Source organism: Bubalus bubalis, chromosome 11 (genome assembly GCF_019923935.1).
Source record: "Bubalus bubalis isolate 160015118507 breed Murrah chromosome 11, NDDB_SH_1, whole genome shotgun sequence".
In the NCBI taxonomy this organism is placed as follows: domain Eukaryota; kingdom Metazoa; phylum Chordata; class Mammalia; order Artiodactyla; family Bovidae; genus Bubalus; species Bubalus bubalis.
This window is the reverse complement of record NC_059167.1, coordinates 42905368-42929048: the sequence shown is the minus strand read 5'-3', so window position 1 is coordinate 42929048 and position 23681 is coordinate 42905368. Positions and strand designations below refer to the sequence as shown.

At 40.1% G+C, this 23681-nt stretch overlaps 1 protein-coding gene, 1 long non-coding RNA gene and 1 other non-coding gene across 17 annotated transcripts in view; 2 read left to right on the top strand and 1 right to left on the bottom strand.

The window, feature by feature from the left end:
* The window catches only part of ATP8B4 (ATPase phospholipid transporting 8B4 (putative)), a 337268-nt gene extending 314678 nt beyond the window's left edge, over window positions 1–22590 (top strand). For 12 of the 13 annotated variants that reach the window (XM_044925001.2, XM_044925002.2, XM_044924995.2 and 9 more), the window contains 5 exons: window positions 1564–1647; window positions 7704–7949; window positions 12614–12752; window positions 15943–16073; window positions 20422–22590. In XM_044925001.2, coding sequence (XP_044780936.1) covers window positions 1564–1647; window positions 7704–7949; window positions 12614–12752; window positions 15943–16073; window positions 20422–20703 — 882 coding nt within the window. In that variant the 3' untranslated portion in view covers window positions 20704–22590. The remainder of the gene's footprint in view (window positions 1–1563; window positions 1648–7703; window positions 7950–12613; window positions 12753–15942; window positions 16074–20421) is intronic. The other variant, XR_006542771.2, reaches the window with a different exon arrangement.
* On the top strand, window positions 13118–13189 carry TRNAR-GCG. Its single transcript has one exon. It is a non-coding gene; the product is annotated as a tRNA-Arg (tRNA).
* LOC123328043 overlaps window positions 13628–23681 on the bottom strand; it is a 165566-nt gene continuing 155512 nt past the window's right edge. For 2 of the 3 annotated variants that reach the window (XR_006542772.2, XR_006542774.2), the window contains exons 5-7: window positions 20348–21249; window positions 16555–16576; window positions 13628–16187 (exon numbers count right to left, since the gene is read on the bottom strand). This is a non-coding gene — a long non-coding RNA (uncharacterized LOC123328043). The remainder of the gene's footprint in view (window positions 16188–16554; window positions 16577–20347; window positions 21250–23681) is intronic. The other variant, XR_006542773.2, reaches the window with a different exon arrangement.

Sequence of the window (23681 nt, the reverse complement as noted above, 5' to 3'; positions counted from 1 at the left end):
GCTCTGCTCCAGCCAAATGGGCTGTCTTGCTGTCCTCTGAACCTGCCAGATACTTTCTTGCCTCACAGATTTTTCATGTGATCTACTTGCCATGTGAAATGTTCATGTCCCAGAAAACTGCATATTTTGATCCTTAATTTTCTTCAGATTTTTTTTTCTCAAATGTTACTTCTTAGTGATACCCTCTCCAATCACCTTACAACCCTTCCATATTTCCTACCCTCTTTCTACCCTAGTATTTGTTACTTTCTTACTCACTCACTTACTCATCAGCTGTATATCTTGTTTATTATATAAAATCTTTTTTGTTACAGTGAAGATTTCATGAGGAATTTTTATATGATTGTATCATGTTAAATTATCATTGCTGAGAACCTGGTACCTGGCACATAGCGGTTTCTTAATAAATATTGAATGAATGAATGATACAGTGGTAGAACAGACATTGGTTAGGGGCTGGAGACCTATTTTATTTGTTTTTATTTATTTGTTTGTTTTATTTTATTTTATTTTTTAACTCTACAATATTGTATTGGTTTTGCCATTATTTGTTTTTAAAATATTTATTTATTTTGCTGCATCAGGTTTTATATGTGTCATGTGGGATCTTTCATCATGATGCATGGACTCTCTGGTGTGGCTCGAAGGCTCTAGAGGGCACAGGCTTCAGCAGTTGCATCATATGGGCTCTCTAGTTGTGGCACACAGGCTCCAGAGTATGTGGGCTCAGTGGTTGTGGAGCGTGGCATGTGGAGTCTTAGGGATCGAATCTGCATCCCCTGCATTGCAAGGCAGATTCTTAATCACTGGAACACCAGGGAAGTCTCTAGAGCTGGAGACCTATGTTTTAATCTTTCCCTTTGCCTGTGATAAGATCTATAATACTTTTTCCATTCTGTTTCTACATTTCTATGTACTTATTAATACAAAGGAGATATAAGGACTATTTCACATGCCTCACTTTTAGTGAGGTTCATGCAAGGAACTGTTGTCTGTAGGTGTGAGGGGTATTTTTATTGTCTGATTTATATCCAGTGTAGCAAGCAGCTAGCTCCATGCCCACCTTGCTTTAAACCACTCACAAGAAAAAAGTTCTCCATGTGAACACAGGATGGGGCTGACAGGTTCATTTCTGTATCTCCCTCTGAAGGTGTTCATGGATCCTTTGCTTATTGCTTAGCGGTTCAGATAATTGGACTTATTAGAAGACATTGAAAACCTAAAGGGTGAAATAACCCTCCAGAGGGGCCAGAGCTTGTGTGCATCCAGCACTGTGTTAGGTGTTCTACATGTCTGATGCCCTTCTCCCCAACTGAAATTCTATAAGGAAAGTATGACTTCATTTTAGAGATGAATAGATTGAAGTTTAGAGAGATCTAGGTGTCCCATAAAGCAGCAAAGCTGTTAAGAGAATGAGCCTGGGGAGAACTCAGGTCTATCTGACTCTAACACCAAACTCCCATCCACTTTAGGAAAATTGAGATAGTTAGTCCAAGAGCCTAAAAGTGAATATTCTCACACCTATGCATGCTGTTTCTCACTGATGTGTTAATTTCATTTCAGACTGTCTACGACCAGTGGTTCATTACCCTTTTTAACATTGTCTACACATCGCTGCCTGTTTTAGCCATGGGGATTTTTGACCAGGTATGTGTTTTCCTTTGTCTTTGTAACTTACTTTGCTCCGTTGATGCCTTTTAGTTGCTTTTAGCTTCTAAGTAGAAGCTTTTGAACTGCGGTGTTGGATAAGACTCTTGAGAGTCCCTTGGACTGCAAGAAGATCAAAGCAGTCCATCCTAAAGGAAATCAGTCCTGAATATTCATTGGAAGGACTGATGCTGAAGCTGAAACGCCAATACTTTGGCCACCTGATGTGAAGAACTGATTCATTTGAAAAGACCCTGATGCTGGGAAAGATTGAAAGTGGGAGGAGAGGGGGACGATGGAGAATGAGATGGTTGGATGGCATCACCGACTCAATGGACATGAATTTGAGTAAACTCTGGGAGTTGGTGATGGACAGGGAGGCCTGGCGTGCTGCAGTCCATGGGGTTGCAAAGAGTTGGACACAACTGAGCAACTGAACTGAACTGAGAAGATGCAAATCATGGAAAGAGTCCTAAGAATGGAGTCGATACCTTAATAGGTATCACATGGATCAAAAACCCTTCCAACTCCCCCAAAAGATCTTGCATCAGAGCTTGATTACTATCCTCTTAAAGACTCACACCCTACATTATTTTCTCTAAAGGCTCTGAGAGGTCCTACAAGAAATAGTCTCTTTAATTACATTGTAGCCCAGAATTTCCCAAACTCATAGGACTTACACTTACTTACTTATTTTTCATGTAGAACTGACCAATATGCCTCAGAACTAGTCTCTCTAGTTCACACACTGGGGAATCCTGTATTAGCTTCTGAGAGTGCAGAGAACCATGTGAGGATACATAGAAAAGCATGGAGCTGGCTGGAGTGCAAAGAGCTAGCATCTGTGGTGAAACTGCCCAGCACGACTCAGAACAGAAACTCAAGGCCAGAGGAACACCCTGCCAATGGGAGAGGGAGACACAGAGCCCCAGAGCCATGGAGAGAGAAAGGGTGTGGTTTTCTTTAGTTTAGCTCAATGTGCTTGAGGGGAGTGAAGGGAGGGAATCAATTATAAAATGGTAGGTCCTTGGCACACTCAAGGCCTTAGAGGGTACTTCCTGGATGGGGAAAAAGTCTGGCTGCCCATGGGGAAGTGAAAGACTAGCCAGAGGAGTTTCCATGGCACAGTTAGAGTGTATTATTTAAAAAAATTATTTTTGAAGTATTTTTAAGGAGACCAGATTTTCTCCAGGCTGTTGTTAGATCCATTTGCTAGGCCTCATTTTCTGGCCCAAAGCCATCTATTATTGCAAAATATAAATCTTAACTTTATGAGCTCATTCTGCTCTCCCATTCTGAAGCTTTGTAGTCAGTTGCAAGCCTCACTTCTTGTATGTAAAAAAGGCAGACTGTGAACAACTCATTTTGTGAAATTCTACAAAAAGCAATGAACTCTTGAAGACTTTGGATATAAAGGATTAGGCTCTTTCATTTCCAAGTGCCCATGTTTACAAGTGTTCCTTTTCTTGGTGCTTTGTAGCTGCCCAGAATGTGGGGTAAAATATTAAAAATAAAAATTTCTGGGAAAAGATGGTTATTGTGCAATATGGAAAAAAATATAATAAGGGGAGAGTTCAAGATGGTGATAAAGGAAGATCCTGAACTCACCTCTTGCTGTAGACACAGTCTACAACTACACAAGGAAAAATTTTCTCTTAAACAACCCTAAAGGCTGTCTGAGTGAAGACTATACACTGAGCAAACAAGAAGAGAACCACACTCATGGAAGCGAGTTGGAGAGGCTGGGACACAATCTTGCCATAAACCCTACCCCCACCCTCAGCACAGCAGTCTTCAACCAGGTGAAAACTCAAAGCCTGAAGTTCTTCCCTTAGGAGTGAAGGGTATGCACCCCACATTGAGCACCTTAACTTTTAAAACGTGCAACTAGAGATAAGCTCCCCCAAACCAATGGGGCTCCTGTTCCAAGACCCACAAGACTGAAGCAATCTAAGAAATAGTTCTGAATGGGCCCATGTGCTCAGACTCAGTTGCTCCTGGGCCCAGTGCAGACACAGCAGATCATGCCAGTCACAGAGGCTCACCAGCTTATATTAAGTGTCGGCCTGGGAGCAGGCATCCAGCTGAACACACACATCTCGGAGTCTGCTGGAACACGCTCCAGGGACAGAGGGTCAGTGCCATCCTTGCATGCTCCCTTTGCCAGACTTCAGATCACCAGTATCTCCTGAACAGGTGCTGGTACATGTGTCTGGTGCCCCTATTTTTGTGGCTGCCACCCAGGGGACACCTCTTGGCTGCCTAACTCTGGAAGCCAGAGAAACTTGCATTCCTGGTCCCATCAGTTCAGTTCAGTCACTCAGTCATGTCTGACCCTTTGCGACCCCATGGACTGTAGCACGTCAGGCTTCCCTGTCCTTCACCAACTCCTAGAGATTGCTCAAACTCATCCCAATTGAGTCGGTGATGCCATCCAATCATCTCACCCTCTGTCGTCCCCTTCTCCTCCTGCCTTCAATCTTTCCCAGTGTCAGGGTCTTTTCCAATGAGTCAGTTCTTTGCATCAAGTAGCCAAAGTATTGGAGCTTCAGTGTCAGCATCAGTCCTTCCAGTGAATATTCAGAGTTTATTTCCTTTAGGATTGACTGGTTTGATCTTCTTGCAGTCCAAGGGACTCTCAAGAGTCTTCTCCAACACCACAGTTCAAAAGCATCAATTCTTTGGCACTTAGCCTTCTTTATGGTCCAGCTCTCAGATCCATACATGGTTACTGGAAAAACCATAGCTTTGACTAGATGGACCTTTGTCAGCAAAGTAATGTCTCTGCTTTTTAATATGTTGTCTAGGTTGGTCATAGCTTTTATTCCAAGGAGCCTATGGGACTATAGTAATCAGCCTGACCCAGAAAGGATCTCATACTCCTGTCTGGTGTCCTGACTTTTATGACTGTTGCCAGGGAACACTTCTAATGTGTGTGTAGACACACACACACACACGTATATAAAAGACCATACATTATTACATGTATATATAGAATAATATATAGAATACAAGGAATATATACAGAATATATATATTCTATATCTATATATTCTATATCTATATATGTATTCTAATATATGTATATTCTATATCTATCTATATATTCTAAAAATGTAGAATACTCCCTCCAAAAGCAATAGAATGCAAATTCTTCTGAAGTGCACGTGAAACATTTTAAAGAAAAGATCATTTGTTAAGCTATGAAAAGTCTTAATACATTTTACAAATTGAAATCATATCAAGTATCTTTTCTAACCACAGTGGTATAAACTAGAAATTAATTACATGAAGAAAGCTGGAAAATTCACTTATATGTGCAGATTAAGCAGCATGCTCCTGAAAAGCAATGGGTTAAAGAAGAAATCAAAGAAGAAATTTAAAAATACCTTGAGACAAATTAAAATGGGAATATAAGATATCAAAATCTGTGGGATAGAATAAAAGCAGTTCCGAGAGGGAAGTTCATAGTAATAAATGCCAACCTCAAGAAACATGAAAAGACTCAAACAACCTGCCTTGATACCTCAAGGAACTAGGAACAGCACAAAGCCCAAAGGTGGTAGAAGGAAGGGAAAAACAACAATTAGAGCAAAAATAAATGAAATAGAGACTAAGAAAGTGATAGAGACGATCCATGAAACTAAGCTGGTTCCTTGAAAAGATAAAGTCGACAAACCTTTAGGTAGACTCACCAATAAGAGAAGAGAGAAGACTCAAAATCAGAAGAGATTACAATGGCCACAAAAATACAAGGATCATAAGAGACTAATATTATACAGCAACAAATTGGACAATTTAAAGAAATGAATAAATTTCTAGAAACATACATCCTACCAAGACTGAATTATGATTAAGCAGAAAATGTGAACAGAATGGAAAACAGTATAGAAATCCTGCAAAAAATTTAAAATAGAGCTATCAAGTGATCTAGCAATTCCACTTCTGGGTATTTATCCAAAGAAAGCCAAAACATTAATTTGAAAAGATATAGAGAGTCCTATATTCATTGCAGCATTATTGATAGTAAATAAGATATGGAAATAACCTAAGAGCTAAAAGATATAGATAAAAAATATACAGTTGACCCTTGAAACAACACAAAAGTTAGGGGTCCCCCTCACTTTGGCTCGTACACCAACACAGTCCAAAATTCTCCTTTACCTGTAGAGTTGCCCCTCTATATCCATGGTTCTGCATCTGAGGTTTCAACTAAGAGTGGATCAGGTAGTACATATTTATTGAAAAATTCTGTGTGTAGGTGAACCCACTTACTGCAAACCCATGTTGTTCAAGGGTCAACTGTATACACAATAAGTGAAGTCGCTCAGTCGTGTCCAACTCTTTGCAACCCCATGGACTGTAGCCTACCAGGCTCCTCTGTCCATGGGATCTTCCAGGCACGAGTACTGGAGTGGGGTGCCATTTCCTTCTCCAGGGGATCTTCCTGACCCAGGGATTGAACCCAGGTCTGCCACCTTGCAGGCAGACACTTTACCGTCTGAGCCACCAGGGAAGTTCCGTATACACAATAAGGCCCCTTATTGCCATCAAGTTGAGTGTCTACCCATATCCTTTTCTGATTTGTCTACTCTGACCCTTAAAATGATCTTCCGATCATGGGGTGCTATGCTGGAAGGCCTCAGTGACCATCTATGGCACTGCTTATTGTATAAGGAGGAAACTAAAACTCAGAAGTTAAGGTCATACTCCTAAAGTTATACGGTCAGTGACAGACCTCAACCTAGCACCAGGCCACTTGACTCTGAGACTGTAACACTGTTGTTACTATTACTATCATTATCTTGTTATTATTTATAGAAGCATCTTGTTTTTTAATTATATGAACTATGGCAAGAACTCTGCTGAATACATACCCATTTCATCATGACAGTGATCCTGTGAGGGAGATGGTGTTGTTTGCACCTCTGAAGATGAGGAACCTGAGGCTCAGACAGGTTAAGTGACGGGTCTAAGACTACACACCTGTTAAGCAGCAGAGCTGGGGTTTGAACTCAGGATTGTCGGGCTTTGAAGCGGTTGTGGTGTTCGGCTGTGGTGCTCACAGTGTGGTCACCAGCACTGCTTTGGAGCTTGTTGGAAAGGCAGTCTCAGGCCCCACCCCAAACCTACTGAAGTGCCATCTGTTCCCCAGGTTATCAGTGTGCACATTAAGTTTGAGAAGCACAGCTTTAGCTTCTCCCAGGGCCTGGCTGGGCCCAAACATGATGCCTCTCATTCTGTCTAAATTCTTTAACCTAAGCACCTGGTAGCTGCCTATGGAGCCCTCCCTGGGTAGAACTCTCACTTCTGCAGGCTCAGCTCCCTTGCACCTGGAATCCACATTCTGTTCCCTCTTTCCTTGTTTCTTTCCTTCTGCTCACCCTCCCCCCGAAGTTGGGAACTCGGGGGGGCCTTTTCTGACTCAGGCTCTCTGCTGGCATCCCCTGTCACTGCCTTGGCAGCTAACCCCAGGACCCACTGACTGCACTGGATGTCCTGGAATTCTGGGAGCATGAGTGCAGCTGCAGGAGAGTAGAGAAAAGAAACTTCAGTGTGAAGCCAAATATCCACATGCAGTCAAGTTCTGGTTCTGTTATAAAAGCTGTGTTGCCTCTCATGAATCTCTCTTGGAGACTCAAGTTCCTCCTATATAAAGTAGGGATAATTTTAATATTCTTTGGGTTACTGTGGGAATGAAAACAAAGTAATGAGTAGTGCATATTAGGGCGTGCATAGATAGTGCATGCATGCCCAATTGTGTCCAACTCTTTGCGATCCTATGGGCTGTAGCCTGTCAGGCTCCTCTGTCCATGGAGTTTTCCAGGCAAGGATACTGGAGTGGGTTGCCATTTTCTCCTCCAGGGGACCTTCTTGACCTAGGGATTGAACCCTCATCTCCTGGATCTCCTGCACTGGCAGGTGGATTCTTTACCACTGAGCCACCTGGGAAGGCCATGTTTAGATATGCACGTGCTATTTCCGGAGACAGGAAATTCAGAGTTTCTCTAACTTCTCCTCGAGGCTCCTCCACTAAAGTAACTCTCTGTTGACAGGATGTTAGTGACCAGAATAGCATGGATTATCCCCAGCTCTACAGACCTGGGCAGCTGAATCTACTTTTTAACAAGCATGAGTTTTTCATCTGTATGGCACATGGAATCTACACCTCATTAGCCCTTTTCTTCATCCCTTATGGGGCCTTTCACAACATGGCTGGAGAAGATGGACAGCACACTGCAGACTACCAGTCTTTTGCAGTGACCATGGCCACGTCTTTGATCATTGTGGTCAGCGTGCAGGTAACCCTACTGGTGAAAATATCTTAACTGGATGGCTTTACTTCTTGTAAAATTCTGCTTCATTTGTTGACAGTAATCTTAGTAGGGTCCTCAACCATTTTGGCACCAGGGACTGGTTTCATAGAAGACAATTTTTCCACAGGCCAGGGTGGTGGGGGGATGGTTTCCGAAATGCATTATATTTATTGTGCATTTATTTCTAGTATTATTACAACAACCACAGACCATCAGGCATTAGATCCTGCAGGCTGGGGACCCCTGTAATACGGGGGTTTTCTTTTTAACTACACATTCTGAGATGAAACAGGAGGTTTTAACATAAATCCCCAGATGTGGGCGATTAGCATTTTGTGTCTATAACCTCCATATTAGTAGAAACCTCACAGTGTATTGGGCACTTCTTGGGACTGAACACTGTATGTAAAGAGAACTGATATACTAATTCTTCCTTGTGTTTTCTTCTTAGGAGAAAAAGTTTCTAATGATAATAGAAACTTTCCCATGATTTCTGTAAAAGTAACTTTTAGGTTTTTTAAATTTATTTCACTCAAAGGATAATTACTTTACAATATAGTGATGGTTTTTGCCATATATCAACATGAATCAGTCATACACATACATGTGTCCCCCCATCCTGAACTGCATCCCACCTCCCTCCCCACCCCACCTCTCTACGTTGTCCCAGAGCACTGGCTTTGGGTGCCCTGCTTCAGGCATCTAGTTTTATAGTGAGATGTCGTGTTTATTTGGCAGTACATTTCTGTATTCAAGAGGTTGAATGTTAGGTGTGTGGCACATTTGAATCTCAAGTTCATATAAGCTTTTCTGGTAGGAATAATTTTTTTTTAATTTATTTTATTGAATTACAGTATTGTACTGATTTCTACTATACAGCAAAGTGATTCAGTTTTATATATATTCTTTTTCATATTCTTTTCCATTATGGTTTATCACAGGATACTGAATATGTTATACCTCTTCCAGTAGGACCTTGTTGTTTATCTATTCTGTATATTGTAGTTTGCATCTGATAATCCCAAATCCTAATCTATCCCTCTCCTAAACCCCCTCCACCTTGGCAATCACAAGTCTGATCTCTATGTCTGTGAGTCTCTGTTTCATAAATTTCTTCATTTGTATCATATTTATTTTCCACATATAAGTGATATCATGGTATTTGTTTTCTCTAACTTATTTCAGTTAGTATGATGATCTCTAGGTCCATCCATGTTGCTGCGAGTGGCATTATTGCATTCTTTTCATGGCTGAGTAGTCGTCCAGTGTGTTGTCTGCACATGTGTGTGTGCATGCCACGTCTTCTGTATTCCTTTATCTGTCAGTGAACACTCAGGGTGCTTCCATGTCTTGATTATTGTAAACAGTGCTGCTATGAACGTTGAGGAACCTGTATCTTTTTGAATTATACTTTTGTCCAGATACATGCTCAGGACTGGGAATGCTGAATCACATGGCAACTTTACTGTTAGTTTTTTGAGGAACCTCCATATTGTTTTGCATAATGGCTGCACCAATTTACATTCCCACCTGGTAGAAATGATTTTTGATGATCCATTGATCATCATTGGACATCTTGAGTTTTTTTTTATTTCTTTTTTAATGAAAATGGAGGACAATACTATTAGATATTGAGTCAGAGTTCACAAAAGCTTTCTAATCCATTAAAATCTGTACCTCTGGGTGGATACAACAAGCTGTGTGACCTCTGTTCTTTGCCTTTGTGTGTGTTTTAAGGGGGAAAGTATCAATCAAGGGCTTAATTTTTACAGAGTTTGAATTGTCTTTGGTCAGTCCTTTTTCTATCCTATAAATAATCTCTTTTACAAATCTTAGCTATTTATATCAACAAAAGATCTCGTTAAACCCCAGACTTTCTCTTCATGACTCAATATTTATTAGACTGAATGAGTCAAATGTAAACATACTGCTTTTAAATGACATCTCTGCCATTCCTTGGTCCATCTAAGTGAGTATCATTAAGTTCATACCAAAGCCATCTAACACTTGACATCTTGGGAGTTCAAAATTCAGAGTCAGATAGCATCCAAAATCAGAACCAGATTTCTCCACTCAGAGTTCTGTTTGTCTGTTTCACAACTACATAAAGCATATTGATGCTTTGTGAATGCTCCATGGCTAGGTCCCTTGTGTTTAATTCTGTAGCAGAGGAGGAAACAATAGAGTGAATTGGAAGTATCTGACATAGCTAAGGCATCCATCATGAAATCATGGCTTCAATCAGAAACTGCTGTCTCTAGTACAGAGTAAACTTCAGGAATTTTGTGAATAAGCTCATTTTGAGAGTGGCATTAACATGTTTTCCTCTCTAAGCACGAGTAATTTCTGCAGGAGTACATAGATGCATGTTTGAGTTCAAATCTATCTTCACAGTTAAATCATATATTAGATGGGCATAAGATGCTTGAATCAGAGTGTTTTAGGAATTCTGTAAATGATTTTCCACTACATCTCTGTTTCACTGTAACAGCTTGATAATAGGTTGATTCTCTTTCCTTTGTAAATAGTATCTTTTCTGTCTAGAAGCTATGTTTTTTTATCCTTGAACTTCACAAATGTTACCAGAATATAACTTCATTCATTGATTTGCCTATAATTTAGAGTACGCTCTCAATCTGAAAATCTTTGCTGCTATCACAGAGCAGGGTTCATCATTTCTTTGATTGCTACTTTTTCTCTTTCTAGGATGCCATTCTTTGAATGTTGGGCCTATGGATTGGACATCTATGGATTTACCATCCATGTCTCATATTGTTTTTGCACATGGTTCCCATTTCTTAGAGTTTTTGCCCTTATGAGATGTTTCCATTTGTTTTTACAGAATATTCAGTTCTAATCAGTAACTATTCTTATTTGGTTTCTCTATTAAATTTTTAAATTCAGAAATAACACTTTTTTCTTCCAGAATTTTTTTCTATTATCTAATTGCTTCTCCTTAAGAGTTCGCATTACTTTTTAAAATTATTGTTACAGTGCTTGTCTTTTTCATTGTAGGAACTACCTTTTTTTTCCCCCCAAGTCAAATCCTCTTAAATTGGTTGTGATTTTTCTTTGCCTACTCATACCTACACAGGTCAAACTATTGGTGTCTTTTAATGGTGATGAACTGACAGATGGTGAACGTTAGAGCTAGAGATTTTGGTCAGCTGTCTTGAGGAATGAGCAGGGAAACCAGCAAGTCTTTCTTTGCTGAGGTATAGAAGGCAGGGCTCTTTGTTCTCAGGCCTCTTGAGGAAAGAAAAGGCTGTCCCTTTGGCACTCCTGCAGTTTCATCAAGGCTGCTAACATTCTTTTTATGGGGCATCATTTTAAAGGACAGTAACTTCGTGTGGGAAGGGGAAGTATGCCTCTATAATGCAGAAGAGTCTGTTTACTGTGTAGGTAGAGCCCCCTTGGGCAGGCAGGAAATCTGTGACTCTGAGACTTTCTGAGACTCTGCTAGAAATCTAAACTTTCATTTGGACCATTTGGAACCTCTGAGATGCAAATAAGGATGCTGGAACCTACTTTAAAAAATTATTTAGAAAAACTGGAATAAAACTGCTTTACAATGTTGTATTACTTTCTGCTGTACAATAGTGTAAATCAGCTATATGTATATATACACCCCCTCCCTCTTGAGCCTCCCTCCCACCCTGCAAGGTCATCACAGAGCACCGAGCTGACTGAGCTCCCTGTGCTATACAGCAGGTTCCCACTAGCTATCTATTTTACCCATGGTGTAGTGTTATACATATCAATGTTACTCTGAATTCACCCTACCCTCTCCTCCCCCGCATCCATGTGTCCATTCTGTCTGCATCTCTGTCCCTGTCCTGCAAGTAGGTTCATCAGCACCATTTTTCTAGATTCCACATATATAAGTTAATATATGGTATTTGTTTTTCTGACTCACTTCACTCTGCATGGCAGACTCTAGGTTCATCCACATCACTGCAAATGACCCAGTTTCACAGAACCTACGTATTTTTCCTCTGAGAACTGAAGTGTTCATATTCACTAGTGGCTTCCTTAGTTTGTCCATATCAGATCACTCTTTTTCAGCTGTGCTGCCATAACAAGTTATTAGATGGGAAAAGGGCTTGTGAACATGCTCCCAGGTCACCATGAAGCCCGACTCCTGATGCCAAAAGTGGATTAAGGATTTTTGTTATTATTTGAATAATTTAACAGAAATGGTAATCAAAATGAACTAGAATATTGATATAAAACAGACTATACCTGTGTCAAAATGGTCAAATGAAAATACATGTCCAGATCTTAAAATGTTGCAGTTTCTCACTATGAAAAAGTTTTCCAATAGACAAATTTAGAGAGCAATTTGGAAAGTAGCATTGAAATTAGAAGCCACTCTGCTTTCTCATTTAAAAGTTTAACATTTTACTTCCTGATGTTCACTCAATATTGTTAGATATAACGGCTGCAGATGCAAGGCCTAAGGTCAGTTGTCTACCAGACGTCACATCAGTCCCCTGTGTTGTGCAGAAAGTGGTAGAGCCTGTGGTTGGCTGCTGACTAGACAGGTACAATTGTCTTTTCACAGAAGTGTCCTGAGGAGACATTACTCAGTAAAATGATGCTCTTTTCATCCTCAACAATCTCCCCTTGGCATTTGACTTTATTTACAGATAGCCTTGGATACCAGCTATTGGACTGTCATTAACCATGTCTTCATCTGGGGCAGCATAGCCACTTATTTCTCCATTTTATTTACAATGCACAGTAATGGCATCTTTGGCCTCTTCCCAAACCAGTTTCCGTTTGTTGGTAAGTGAGTCATATTATTTGCTGGGGCCTTGTGTCAAGATGTCATGTATCTTCATTTTGGTGGGACTAGGAATGACCAGTAATTCTGTCTCTAGGAACTGACTGAACCAGACAGCTGGAGGCTTACAGTTTCCTAACAGTGCAGATGCAGTAGACTGTCCCTTTTCAAATAAGAGGCATAGCACATATATATCAGAGCTGCCTGAAAACCATGTAGTTCAGGTATATGATAGAGGGAAGAGAAAGAAATGCCAGGCTCTCCCTTTTATGCCACATTATAACCAGCATTTATGCCAAAGTTCACCTGTGGAACTTATGTTCATTTAGAAAAGAAGTGTATAATTTGTGTGTGTGTTAAGTGGGCTTCCCTGGTGGCTCAGAGGGTAAAGCGTCTGCCTGCGATGCAGGACACCCAGGTTCGATCCCTGGGTGGGGAAGATCCCCTGGAGAAGGAAATGGCAACCCACTCCAGTACTGTTGCCTGGAAAATATCATGGACAGAGAAGCCTGGTGGGCTACAGTCCATGGGGCCGCATGTCTGACTCTTTGCAATGCTATGGACTTGAGCCCGCCAGGCTCCTCTGTCTATGGGATTCTCTGGGCAAGAATACTGGAATGGGTTGCCATGCCCTCCTCCAGGGGACATTCCTGACCCAGGGATCAAACCCGCATTTCTTATGTCTCCTTCATTGGCAGGTGGGTAGTGGCTCAGATGGTAAAGAATCTGCCTAGCAGTGCAGGAGACCTGGTCAATCCCTGGATTGGGAAGAGCCCCTGGAGAAGGGAATGGCTACCCACTCCAGTATTCTTGCCTAGAGAATTCCATGGACAGAGGACCCTGGCAGGTTACAGAGCTGGACAGACTGAGCAACTAACACTTTCTTTACTACTAGTGCCACCTGGGAAGCCCAGTGTATAATTTAGTCTTTTAAAAATGGCTGGACAGTAGGCTGTAAGTGGCACAAAGTGTAGGCTCTGTTGCCAGCCAGCCAGTGTTCTCTGCCACTTATAAGATGTGTGACCTTAGGCAAGTTTCTTTTCCTTTTAATACCTTAATGTCTTCAATTCTAAACTTAGGGATATTAATAGTTCCTACTTTTATAGGGAATTTGTGAGGGTTAAATGAGATAATGCATATAAAATGCTTAACATGCAGCTTGGTACATAGTACTTTATCCTGGTTAACATTTACTGATAATGATGATTAAAGAAAATGTGACTTGATTACTGGTTGGGGACACTGCAAGCGATTTGAACAGCGGGTGGGTAGCAAAAGGCCTCCTAAAATCCCTTGAGCCCCTGATATTCTGAGTCCACCAAGAGTATATGTCTGGTCTACCTTTGGAGTATACTGTCATTGCCCCCCATATTTTGAAATGATTCCCAGCAAAGGCCACTGAGCTTTACACAGTGGGGCTATTAATAGACTTTTTAAAGAAGTTTTAAAATCTCTAGTGTGTGTGAAATAAGCTCGTAACAGAGATGTTTCTGAGTTCATCCTGGAAATGTGGAAAAGAGATGCACAGTGACAACCTTCTTGAGTTCGATTAGGTAAGGCTGAGATCTGCATCCATTAGTTGGGAAACTGAGTCTAGAAAACAATTATTAGAAGACTGATTCATGGAGAAAGCAAAATAAGAGCAACTATCGGGTTATACATTTCCAAGAATGTAATTGTAATTGAGATGTAATTCCATTTAAATGCATATATACATTTAAGAGTATTATATTCAATTTTTTGTCTTGCTCTGTGTACCTGGAAATATTTAAATTGCACCACTCTTACTTAATATAAACTGTTAATCCTTTGTCCACCAAAAGGTTGCAACCGTGTAGAAACATGATGGTTGTGAATAATAAGCATATTAGGAGGGAAAAAAGAGACATTTAAGTTTTTCCTTTTCTTTTCTCTTTGGTGCCAAATCTGAAAGTTCAGTGTGTTGACCAGACTTCCAGTCCTAAGAGAGCATTCGCCAATACATAATGAGACTGGAATGCCTCAACTGGAGAAAGTAGTCTAGTGGTGACCACTCTCTCCAGCTAAGCACATGCCATTCCAGGAATTAATTACTGAGTTCCAATGAGACTTTTCAAAAGTTAGATCAACACTGAGGTTTAAGAAATTTTTTCTTAGTAGCCAGCAGCAAACAGGAGTGTGGTTTTAAAGTGATGGGGTTTTTTCCAGCCATGGCTGCAGCTTTTTGAAGCTCAGAGATATTTAATTTATGGAGTTGTTCATTTCTGCCCAGGCAGTTGGAATCAAGCGGTCTTTGGTAGGCAGTGTCTATCCTACGAAGAAAATGCAGACATTCCAATAAGTAGCCAAGCCCTCACACCTAAAGCCCATTCAAATAGTGGTAATGCTGTAGGATTGGGAGGGATAATTGGATGTATCATATCCCTAGAAAACCAACAAAAGGAACAAAGGCTCATTTTGGCAATATAAGTACAGTTGACATCTTCTGTATAATTTTCCTGTCTGCCTCACTGACCCCTATTGCTTTGTTTAGGCGAACAGCCCAGGATATGAGGTGTGAGTATAAAATAAGAACACTGGCTCCAGGCTTGGGAAGGAGCTTCACTATTCTCTAGAACTAGTATATTGAAGGACTGCACCAGTGGTTTCCCAGTGTGGAGAAGGCTCTTTTCACAAACCCAGGAGCATCTCTGATCACCTTGGGACCTTGAGGACTTCCTATCCGTGGGAACATTAGAGAGATCAGCATGTCCGCTCGAGGCTGTTGCCTGGATTTAAAAGGTTGATCCTGTCATAGATACAGCTTACTTTTTATGACATAGCCAGTGGAAAAGACCATCATTTGCGATTGTACCTGGATCTAGAACATCTACTGTGTCATTTGATATGGTAGTTTTAAGGGTAAATGTGGCTTTAATGACTGCTTTGTGGTTGAGGCATCCTGAAACTAGATGAGAGAATGCTGTTCTTCAGTGAAGGTGGACTGAACCTGGATCAGACAATGCATGTCTCTGGCTATCAGTCTCCTAGTGATCAAGCCATGAAGCCGTTCCCAAGGGTGATCTGACCATTGTTCTTGCCTTTTTCTTATCACCACTGAACATACTATATGCTGGGGAAAGATACCCAGTGTTCTCTCTAGGAAATCTAAACAATCAATTCAATAATTCAGTCTGATTTATAACCACAGTGTTTATTTTCCTTTAATAACAGGAAATGCACGACATTCCTTGACCCAGAAGTGCACCTGGCTTATTATTCTCTTAACAACAGTGGCTTCAGTTATGCCTGTGGTGGCATTCAGATTTTTGAAGGTGGATTTATTCCCAGCTCTGAGTGATCAGGTATGTTGCAGCTCTGATGGATACTTGAGGGGTTGATTCTTTGCTCTTGGAATCATGTCCTCTGCCTGACCAGAAGTCCAGGGAAAAGCTAATGAAGTTCTCATCAGCAAACACCTACAGGTAGGTGCACAGCATCACACTGCAGTAGCTGGAACTGCCCACATCTGAATGTACTAGCACTTGGGAGTGCCAGTGGAGATCACTGTCTACAGTAAATGTGGGTGAGGAGCCTAAAGTGTAGTTTCAGGTATACAGCAAGGTGATTCAGTTATATACATGCATCTATTCTTTTTCAAATTCATTTCCCATTTAGGTTATTACAGAATATTGAGAAGCATTCCCTGTGCTACACAAGTCCTTGCTGGTTATCTATTTTAGATATAGCAGTGTATACATCTCCATTCCAAACTCCCAGTCTATCCTTCCCTTCCATTCTTCCGCCCAACCCCTAACTTAACCCAAACCCCAACCATAGACTTACCTTTCTGAAGCATCTACAGCATCTACAATCAAAGCAAACTGCACACTTAACAATCCAATAAGCAATTCAAACATTGATATAAGATTCATGCACCAAATAACAGTAATAGGAAGTCAACATCACATTTAAAACACTTTGTACCACTAACATATTCCTCTACACCATAAATCCACATCATCACAGTTAAAACAACGAATAGATTATTTAAAAAAGCACTCTGATAACAGTAATTTTGATAAGTATACACACATAGTTATAGCTGTGGTGTTAGTGGTAAATAACCTGCCTGTCAGTGCCAGTGCAGGAGACGTAAGTGACTCAGGTTCAATCCCTGGGTGGGGAAGATCCTCTGGAGAAGGAAATGGCAGCCCACTTCAGTATTCTTGCTTGGGAAAATCCCATGGACCAAAGAGCCTGGCAGGCTGCAATCATGGGGTTGCAAGGAGTTGGCATAGAGTTGGACACGACTGAAGCAATTTAGCATGCATATAAATTTAAAGCATAACTTCAGCTAGTTGTCAAATACATAAATTTACAATACAAAATATTAGTACACAAAATCTTTTTAGTTTTATAAACTACCAATGAATAACCTCAAAAGGAATTTAAGAAGAGAGTTCCATTTTAAATAATGTCAACGTAATTAGAGAATGAACTTAAAGCTATTGTTAAATATTCTGAGTCTGTTTCTGTTTGTAAATAAGTTCATTTGTATCATTTTTTAAGATTCTTCCTATAGTGATATCATATTTGTCTTTCTCTAACTTCACTTAGTATGATAATCTCTAGATATAGGCCCAGGAGTAGAATTGCAAGATCATATAGTAGCTCTATTTTTAGTTTCTTAAGGAATATCCATACATTCTCCTTAGTAGCTGTACCAATTTATGTTCCAACAACTGCATAGAAGAAGTAAAACTGTCACTGCTTGTGAATGACATGATACCATACACAGAAAATCCTAAAGATGGTACTGGAGAAGTAGTAAAGCTCATCACTGAATTTGGTAAAGTTGCAAGATACAAAATTCATACACAGAAATCTGTTGCATTTCTATGCACTAACAACAAAAGATAATAAAGAGAAATTAAACAATCCATTTACTATTGCATCAAAAAGAACAAAATACCTGGGAATCAATCAGCCTACCTAATAAGGCAAAAGAAACCAAAGATGACAAGTTCAGATGGAAATAGAGACCATGTTCTTGGATTGAAAGAATCAATATTATCAGAATGACTATACTACCCAAGGCAATTACAGATTCAATACAATCTTTATCAAATTGCCAATGGTATTTTTCACAGAACTAGAACAACAAAAAAAAACTTAAAATGTTTATAAAGACACAACCAACCTTGAATAGCCAAAGCAGTCTTCAGAAAGAAAAACAGAGTTGGAGGAATCAAGCTCCCTGACTTCAGACTACATTATAAAACAACAGAATGATATGGGCACAAAAACAAAAATAGAGCTCAACTGAACAGGATAGAAAGCCCAGAAGTAAACCCATGTACCTATGGTCAATTTGTGGCAAAGGAGGCAAGAATGTACAATGGAATAAAGACAATCTCTTCAATAAATGGTTCTGGGAAAACTGGACAGCTACATGTAAAAAAAAAAAAATAGACCATTCTTTAACAGCATACACAAAAATAAAATGGATTAAAGACCTAAATGTAAGACCAGATATCATACAATTCTTAGAGGAAAACATAGGCAGAATGTTTTGCCTTTGACATAAGTTGCAGCAATATATCTTTTTTTGGTTTGTCTCCTAGAGTAATGGGAATAAAACAAAAATAAACAAATGGGATCTAATTTTGGCACAGCAAAGGAAACCATAAACAAAATGAAGAGACAACCCACAGAATGGGAGGAAAAAATTGCAAATGATGCTACTGATAAGGGATTAGTCTCCAAAATTTACAAATAGCTAATGGGACTCAATTAAAAAAAAAAAAAACAAAAAACAAAAAAAAACCCACCATATCAAAAATTGGGTAGAAGACCTAAACAAACATTTCTCCAAAGAAGACATACAGATGGCCAAAAGACACATGAAAATATGCTCAACATCGCTCAGTATTAGGAAAATGCAAATCAAAACTACAATGATGTATCATCTCACTCCAGTCAATGGGACCATTGTCAAAAAGTCTACAAACAATAAATGCTGGAGAGGGTGTGGAGAAAAGGGAACCCTCAGGTACTATTAGTGGGAATGTCAATTGGTGCAGCCACTATGGAGAAGAGCATGGCAGTTCCTTAAGAAACTAAACACAGAGCTACCATGTAACCCCTGGCAGCATTTTGGACATTTGCTCCCAAGGCAAAGGGAAGCTTGATGGAAATTAACTGACTTGGAAAAGTAAAGGGTAGTAAAAGAGAGACAAATAAGGTATGAGGTGAAGGGGCTCTAAATACCTGTAGAAATATATTAATAGTAACAGATTATTAAACACAAGGGGGAGGTGATGTTCATAATAGCTGGGTTGAAAAGTACAGTTAGAAGAAAAACAGAAAGAATAGATTCTAGAAATACCTAAGCCAAGGGATTAACAGAACATATTTCAGTATTTCATGGAAAGAGGAGTATAAGCAACACAATGTTGTTAGATCTGGACCCAGAGAGGAAGAGAAAAGGAAAAAGAGGGGACACACGTGGACACAACGTTTGTAGCCACGTCATGAAGTGAAGTAAAGTCGCTCAGTCGTGTCCGACTCTTTGCGACCCCATGGACTGTAGCCTATCAGGCTCCTCCGTCTATGGGATTTTCCAGCAAGAGTGCTGGAGTGGATTGCTATTTCCTTCTCCAGGGGATCTTCCCGACCCAAGAATCAAACCTGGGTCTCCCACATTGCTGGCAGACGCTTTACCGTCTGAGCCACCAGGGAAGCCCAACGTCATGTGAAGGGGGAAATACTGATGAGATGAGTGACCAGGCTGATGATGAGAAGAACTGATGTAGACATTCCCTTATCATGAAATCCTTCCTGGTCTGGGGCCAAAGTGCCAAGAGATTCCTTCTGAAATGACTCACTCATTCCCCTCTAATGTTTGCCCTTTCCCTTTGGCCCTGTGAGCTCATTCTGATGTAAATCCAGACAATGATCGATGAGCTGAAGGAAGATGATGCTCATTCCTTCCTATGTTTATGTACACCATGATTTTCTGCTTCATGGCTTTCTCCTGACATGAAGGTCAGAATCCAAGTGATCAGTCAGCTCATCTAGAGAACAAGGTGCTAAGCATCAAACCTTGGATCTTTTCTCTCCTCAGCATTACAGGGAAATGAGATGCTACAAACCCACTCAAACAATGTTGAGCTTTTCAAAAGGTCACCAGAAAACCTACAAGAAATCAAAACCATGACAAATCTCATGGTATTTGGACCTGTCACAAGAATTTGAAATTTATGACTCTTATTTTCTAAATTTTCTTAGTCCAGTCACCACTAACTTTTTGGAGCCAGAGAACCTCTAAAAGAGAAAGGAAAGGCTTACTTGGGGGAAATGGGACTGTAAATTGTTACACTGACTGAGTTTGGGTGGTGCAAGTTAGAAAATCATTCTGTGCAAAATATGTTCCTGTTCATTTAAGATGGATGTATGAGATGGAGACAATTCTGAAATTTGTCTTAACACTTTTTGTTTGCTTAATAGTCTCTTCATAGAAATAAAAACTGACCAGTATCCAGTTTTCCTGGCTTTTAGGTGAAAAAACTTGATTTTGCAGTGAAGTTGAGTAGTTGGTTATTACTGATACAGTTTTCACGGAAAAGGCTTTTACCTCAGGAAGTGGCCTGCTATGTGGAGTCTGTCATTTGGATGCTCCTTCTCACCCTGGGTCTCCTTTGTCTCCAGATCCGCCAGTGGCAGAAGGCTCAAAAGAAGGCAAGGCCCATGCGTAGCCGAAAGCCTCAGACTCGGAGATCAAGCTCGCGAAGATCTGGATATGCTTTTGCTCACCAAGAGGGCTACGGCGAGCTTATCACATCTGGAAAAAACATGCGAGCTAAAAATCCACCCCCATCGTCAGGGTTGGAAAAGACACTGTATAATAGCACTAGCTGGATTGAAAATTTATGTAAGAAAACCACAGACACAGTGAGCAGCTTTAGCCAGGATAAAACAGTGAAACTGTGAGTCAAGATGAATTTGAACCACACAGTTATCTTTTCACTTTGGCTGGAGCTGAAATCAGCTGGCTCCAGGGTTTGGGGTCAGGGGCTAGGCTGGAGTAGATGGCCTCACCTGTGGCAAACAGCAGCCAGTACACATTGGATAGAGATGCACTCTACTGACAGCCTGGCCAGAGGGCACTGCCTAACTGATGAGTTGGTGGATAAAAGTCTCAAAATACTAGCAAAGATTTTTATCGACCTAGATACCAATCAATCTGTACTTTAGAATCTCATTTATGGAGAAACACTTGTAAATCTGTATACACAGAGAATGGATCTTAAGCTGGATAAAAGGATACATTCGCAAGGTATATATCCCAGCTGTGAAAAGCATCCTTGTGACACATTAACACTTATATGTAAGGTCAGCTATTTCCAAGATATATGTTTAAGATTTTAGAGGTGCACATTGTACACGAAGGTGCTTTCAGACTTACCAGCAGCCTGTTACTCTCCAGTCTTGATCTCTACCTGTGTGTTCAGTCAGAACAACAGATCCCCTTCATGCCTAAAGAGAAGAAAAACTTGCTGGTATTCCACATTTTTCTACTAGTCTGGAGACAAAGTAGACTGAACATCTTTACAGTGGGTAGGCTGACAACTTGTTCACATTTATTCAAGAAATTCTCAGGGACATGTTCATGAAATGTCAAAGACAGACTCTAGATAGAAAGTATTCTAAGTACTTGTCAATGACTTTTATAACAAACTGAGTAGTTATTTACTCTGTGTCATCCATAACTATTGATGGACTTGGCAAAGCACTGAAATTTTACTTTGATGATAGTATTTCATGTAATTAATTATATCTGCAAATACTTTTGATATTTCCAATTTTGAAAAGTTCAGAGTTGAAACCAAACAAATAATCTCTTTCCTTGCTATTGAAGTATGCAGGTTGAGGTTGCTCCCCTGCCATACTCGTAATTCTAACATATGTGTTGAGTTTCTGGGGATGCACCAGCCCAGATTTCAGTCCACGTGTGAGTTGCCAGTGCAGTATCTGTAAAAGGATTCAGGCATATTCATGTTCAAACTCCAGTTCTGTTCCTTACCTTTGTAACCTCTGGCAGGTAATGTGCCTCCTCGGGGCTCAGTTTCTTCCTCTGTAAAATGAGGATATTCTACCTACCTCATGTGGTTGTTTGAGGATTGTCAAAGCACAAATTCTTAAATCATTAAAAACAATTCTCAGTGAATAGATGATTAGTTAAGTGCCATTTAACTAATCAGAATAAGAGTTTGAAAAGAGCAAATGTGAAGAACTGGAACTTAAGTAATCAGTGGGAAAGGTCTTGATGAAATGAGACTGTAAAGTAAGAGCCTTACTTTGGTTCGTATCGTAAAGGAAAATAACCTTGGAGGTATTTTTATATAACTTTAACCATGAAGGTAAATTTCTCTATAAGAAAACAAAAATCATGTTTTATCAATTTTCTACAAATCAGTTTCCAACTTTATAGAATATTTAATCTGGTCTTTATTGAATTATTCAAGTTATATTTCTGGAGTCAGATGGCCCTTGGTGAGCTTGATGGATAGTAGGCTAGCAAGATATTAATGGATCACACAATCCTTTTTTTTTTTTTTTTTTTTTTGCTTTAATTTCCACATCTGGGATAAGGTTTCCTGAATGGGGTCAGATGAGATATGTATAAAAAAAGCCTAATGCAGTGCTTTAATCATAGTTAATACTTATAGATTTACCCTTTTCTCTTGCATGCCTGCATAGATTTATCCAGATGTTAGTTTGTAGTGTCTAATTTGTCATTAGTTTCACTGTGTTTGCTTGCTTTTTGTAACATTTTTGAAAGATTTGAAAACTCTCAGTAAATATTTTGGCACTGTTGGTGTTTGATGTGTTGTTTCTTTATTGGAAACTCATTGGGAAAGTCTTTGTTACATTGATCAACTAATTGTTTTTTCTCTCTTAGGGAAAGTGTACTCATTCTTAGGATCAGAGTCAAGAACAAAATGAACCAGTTCAACCTATGTTTAAGGGATGGGAAAGATTAGGAATGGTACACGTTTGCAAATTCAGTTCAAATTAAATAAGGCTGTTTGTTTATAAACAGATAATGTGGATAGCTGTGAGAGAAACACATTTATCAGTTTACTTGGCCCTATGAGATCCAAATAAACTCACACACCCATTGCAAGGTCCTTCAAATGCCAAGGATTATTTTGAACCTGAAGATAAAAAGGCCTGAAGGGTGTTGGTGATGCTTTGGGGAATAGTAAAATTTTAGTTTTATGTAAACTATCAGATTATTTGGAAAGAAAAAAAATTAATTTCTATATTTAGGACTAAAGTTGATAACTTGTGTTTTTAAAGTCTTTGTCCAAGTTTTGAGCTCTTATAGACAATTACAAATTGTGTTTTCCAAAGGAGGGCCCAAGATGGCAGAATGAGAGACTGTGGCGTTCACCTCCCCCTCCAGAGACATCAAGAATACATCTACATACAGAATAGTTCTCATGGAAAACTAGTTGGAAACTGACTGAAGAACTCCTATACAGCCAAAGCTGCAAAAAAATCTTCACCTAACAAGGTAGGACAGAAAAAAAGCATAAGGTCAGGACCCCCACCCCTGAGAAGAATCTGAAAGGGAGAGAAGTCCTGCATTGGTGGATCCTCATCTAGGGTGCAAGCAGTTCGAGCCACAGTCTGGGTTTCCCAGGCCTGGGGAACAGCATGGAGAAGACAAGCCCTGTTGGCCAATGGCAGAACTGCTGAGACACATAGAAGGGCTGCAGAAGCTCAAACTCAGTACCAAGGAGTCTGTGTGTGCCGATCGTGGCAGACAGAGCCTTGTACTGGCAGCTGCCACCTTGCTGCATTCCTCAATCCGAATGGGGCAAACGCTCCAGTACCGCTCACTCCTCACCATAGCTTTGTATGAGACCTGGGCCAGCTGGCCCTGAGATTTGTGTAGCTAC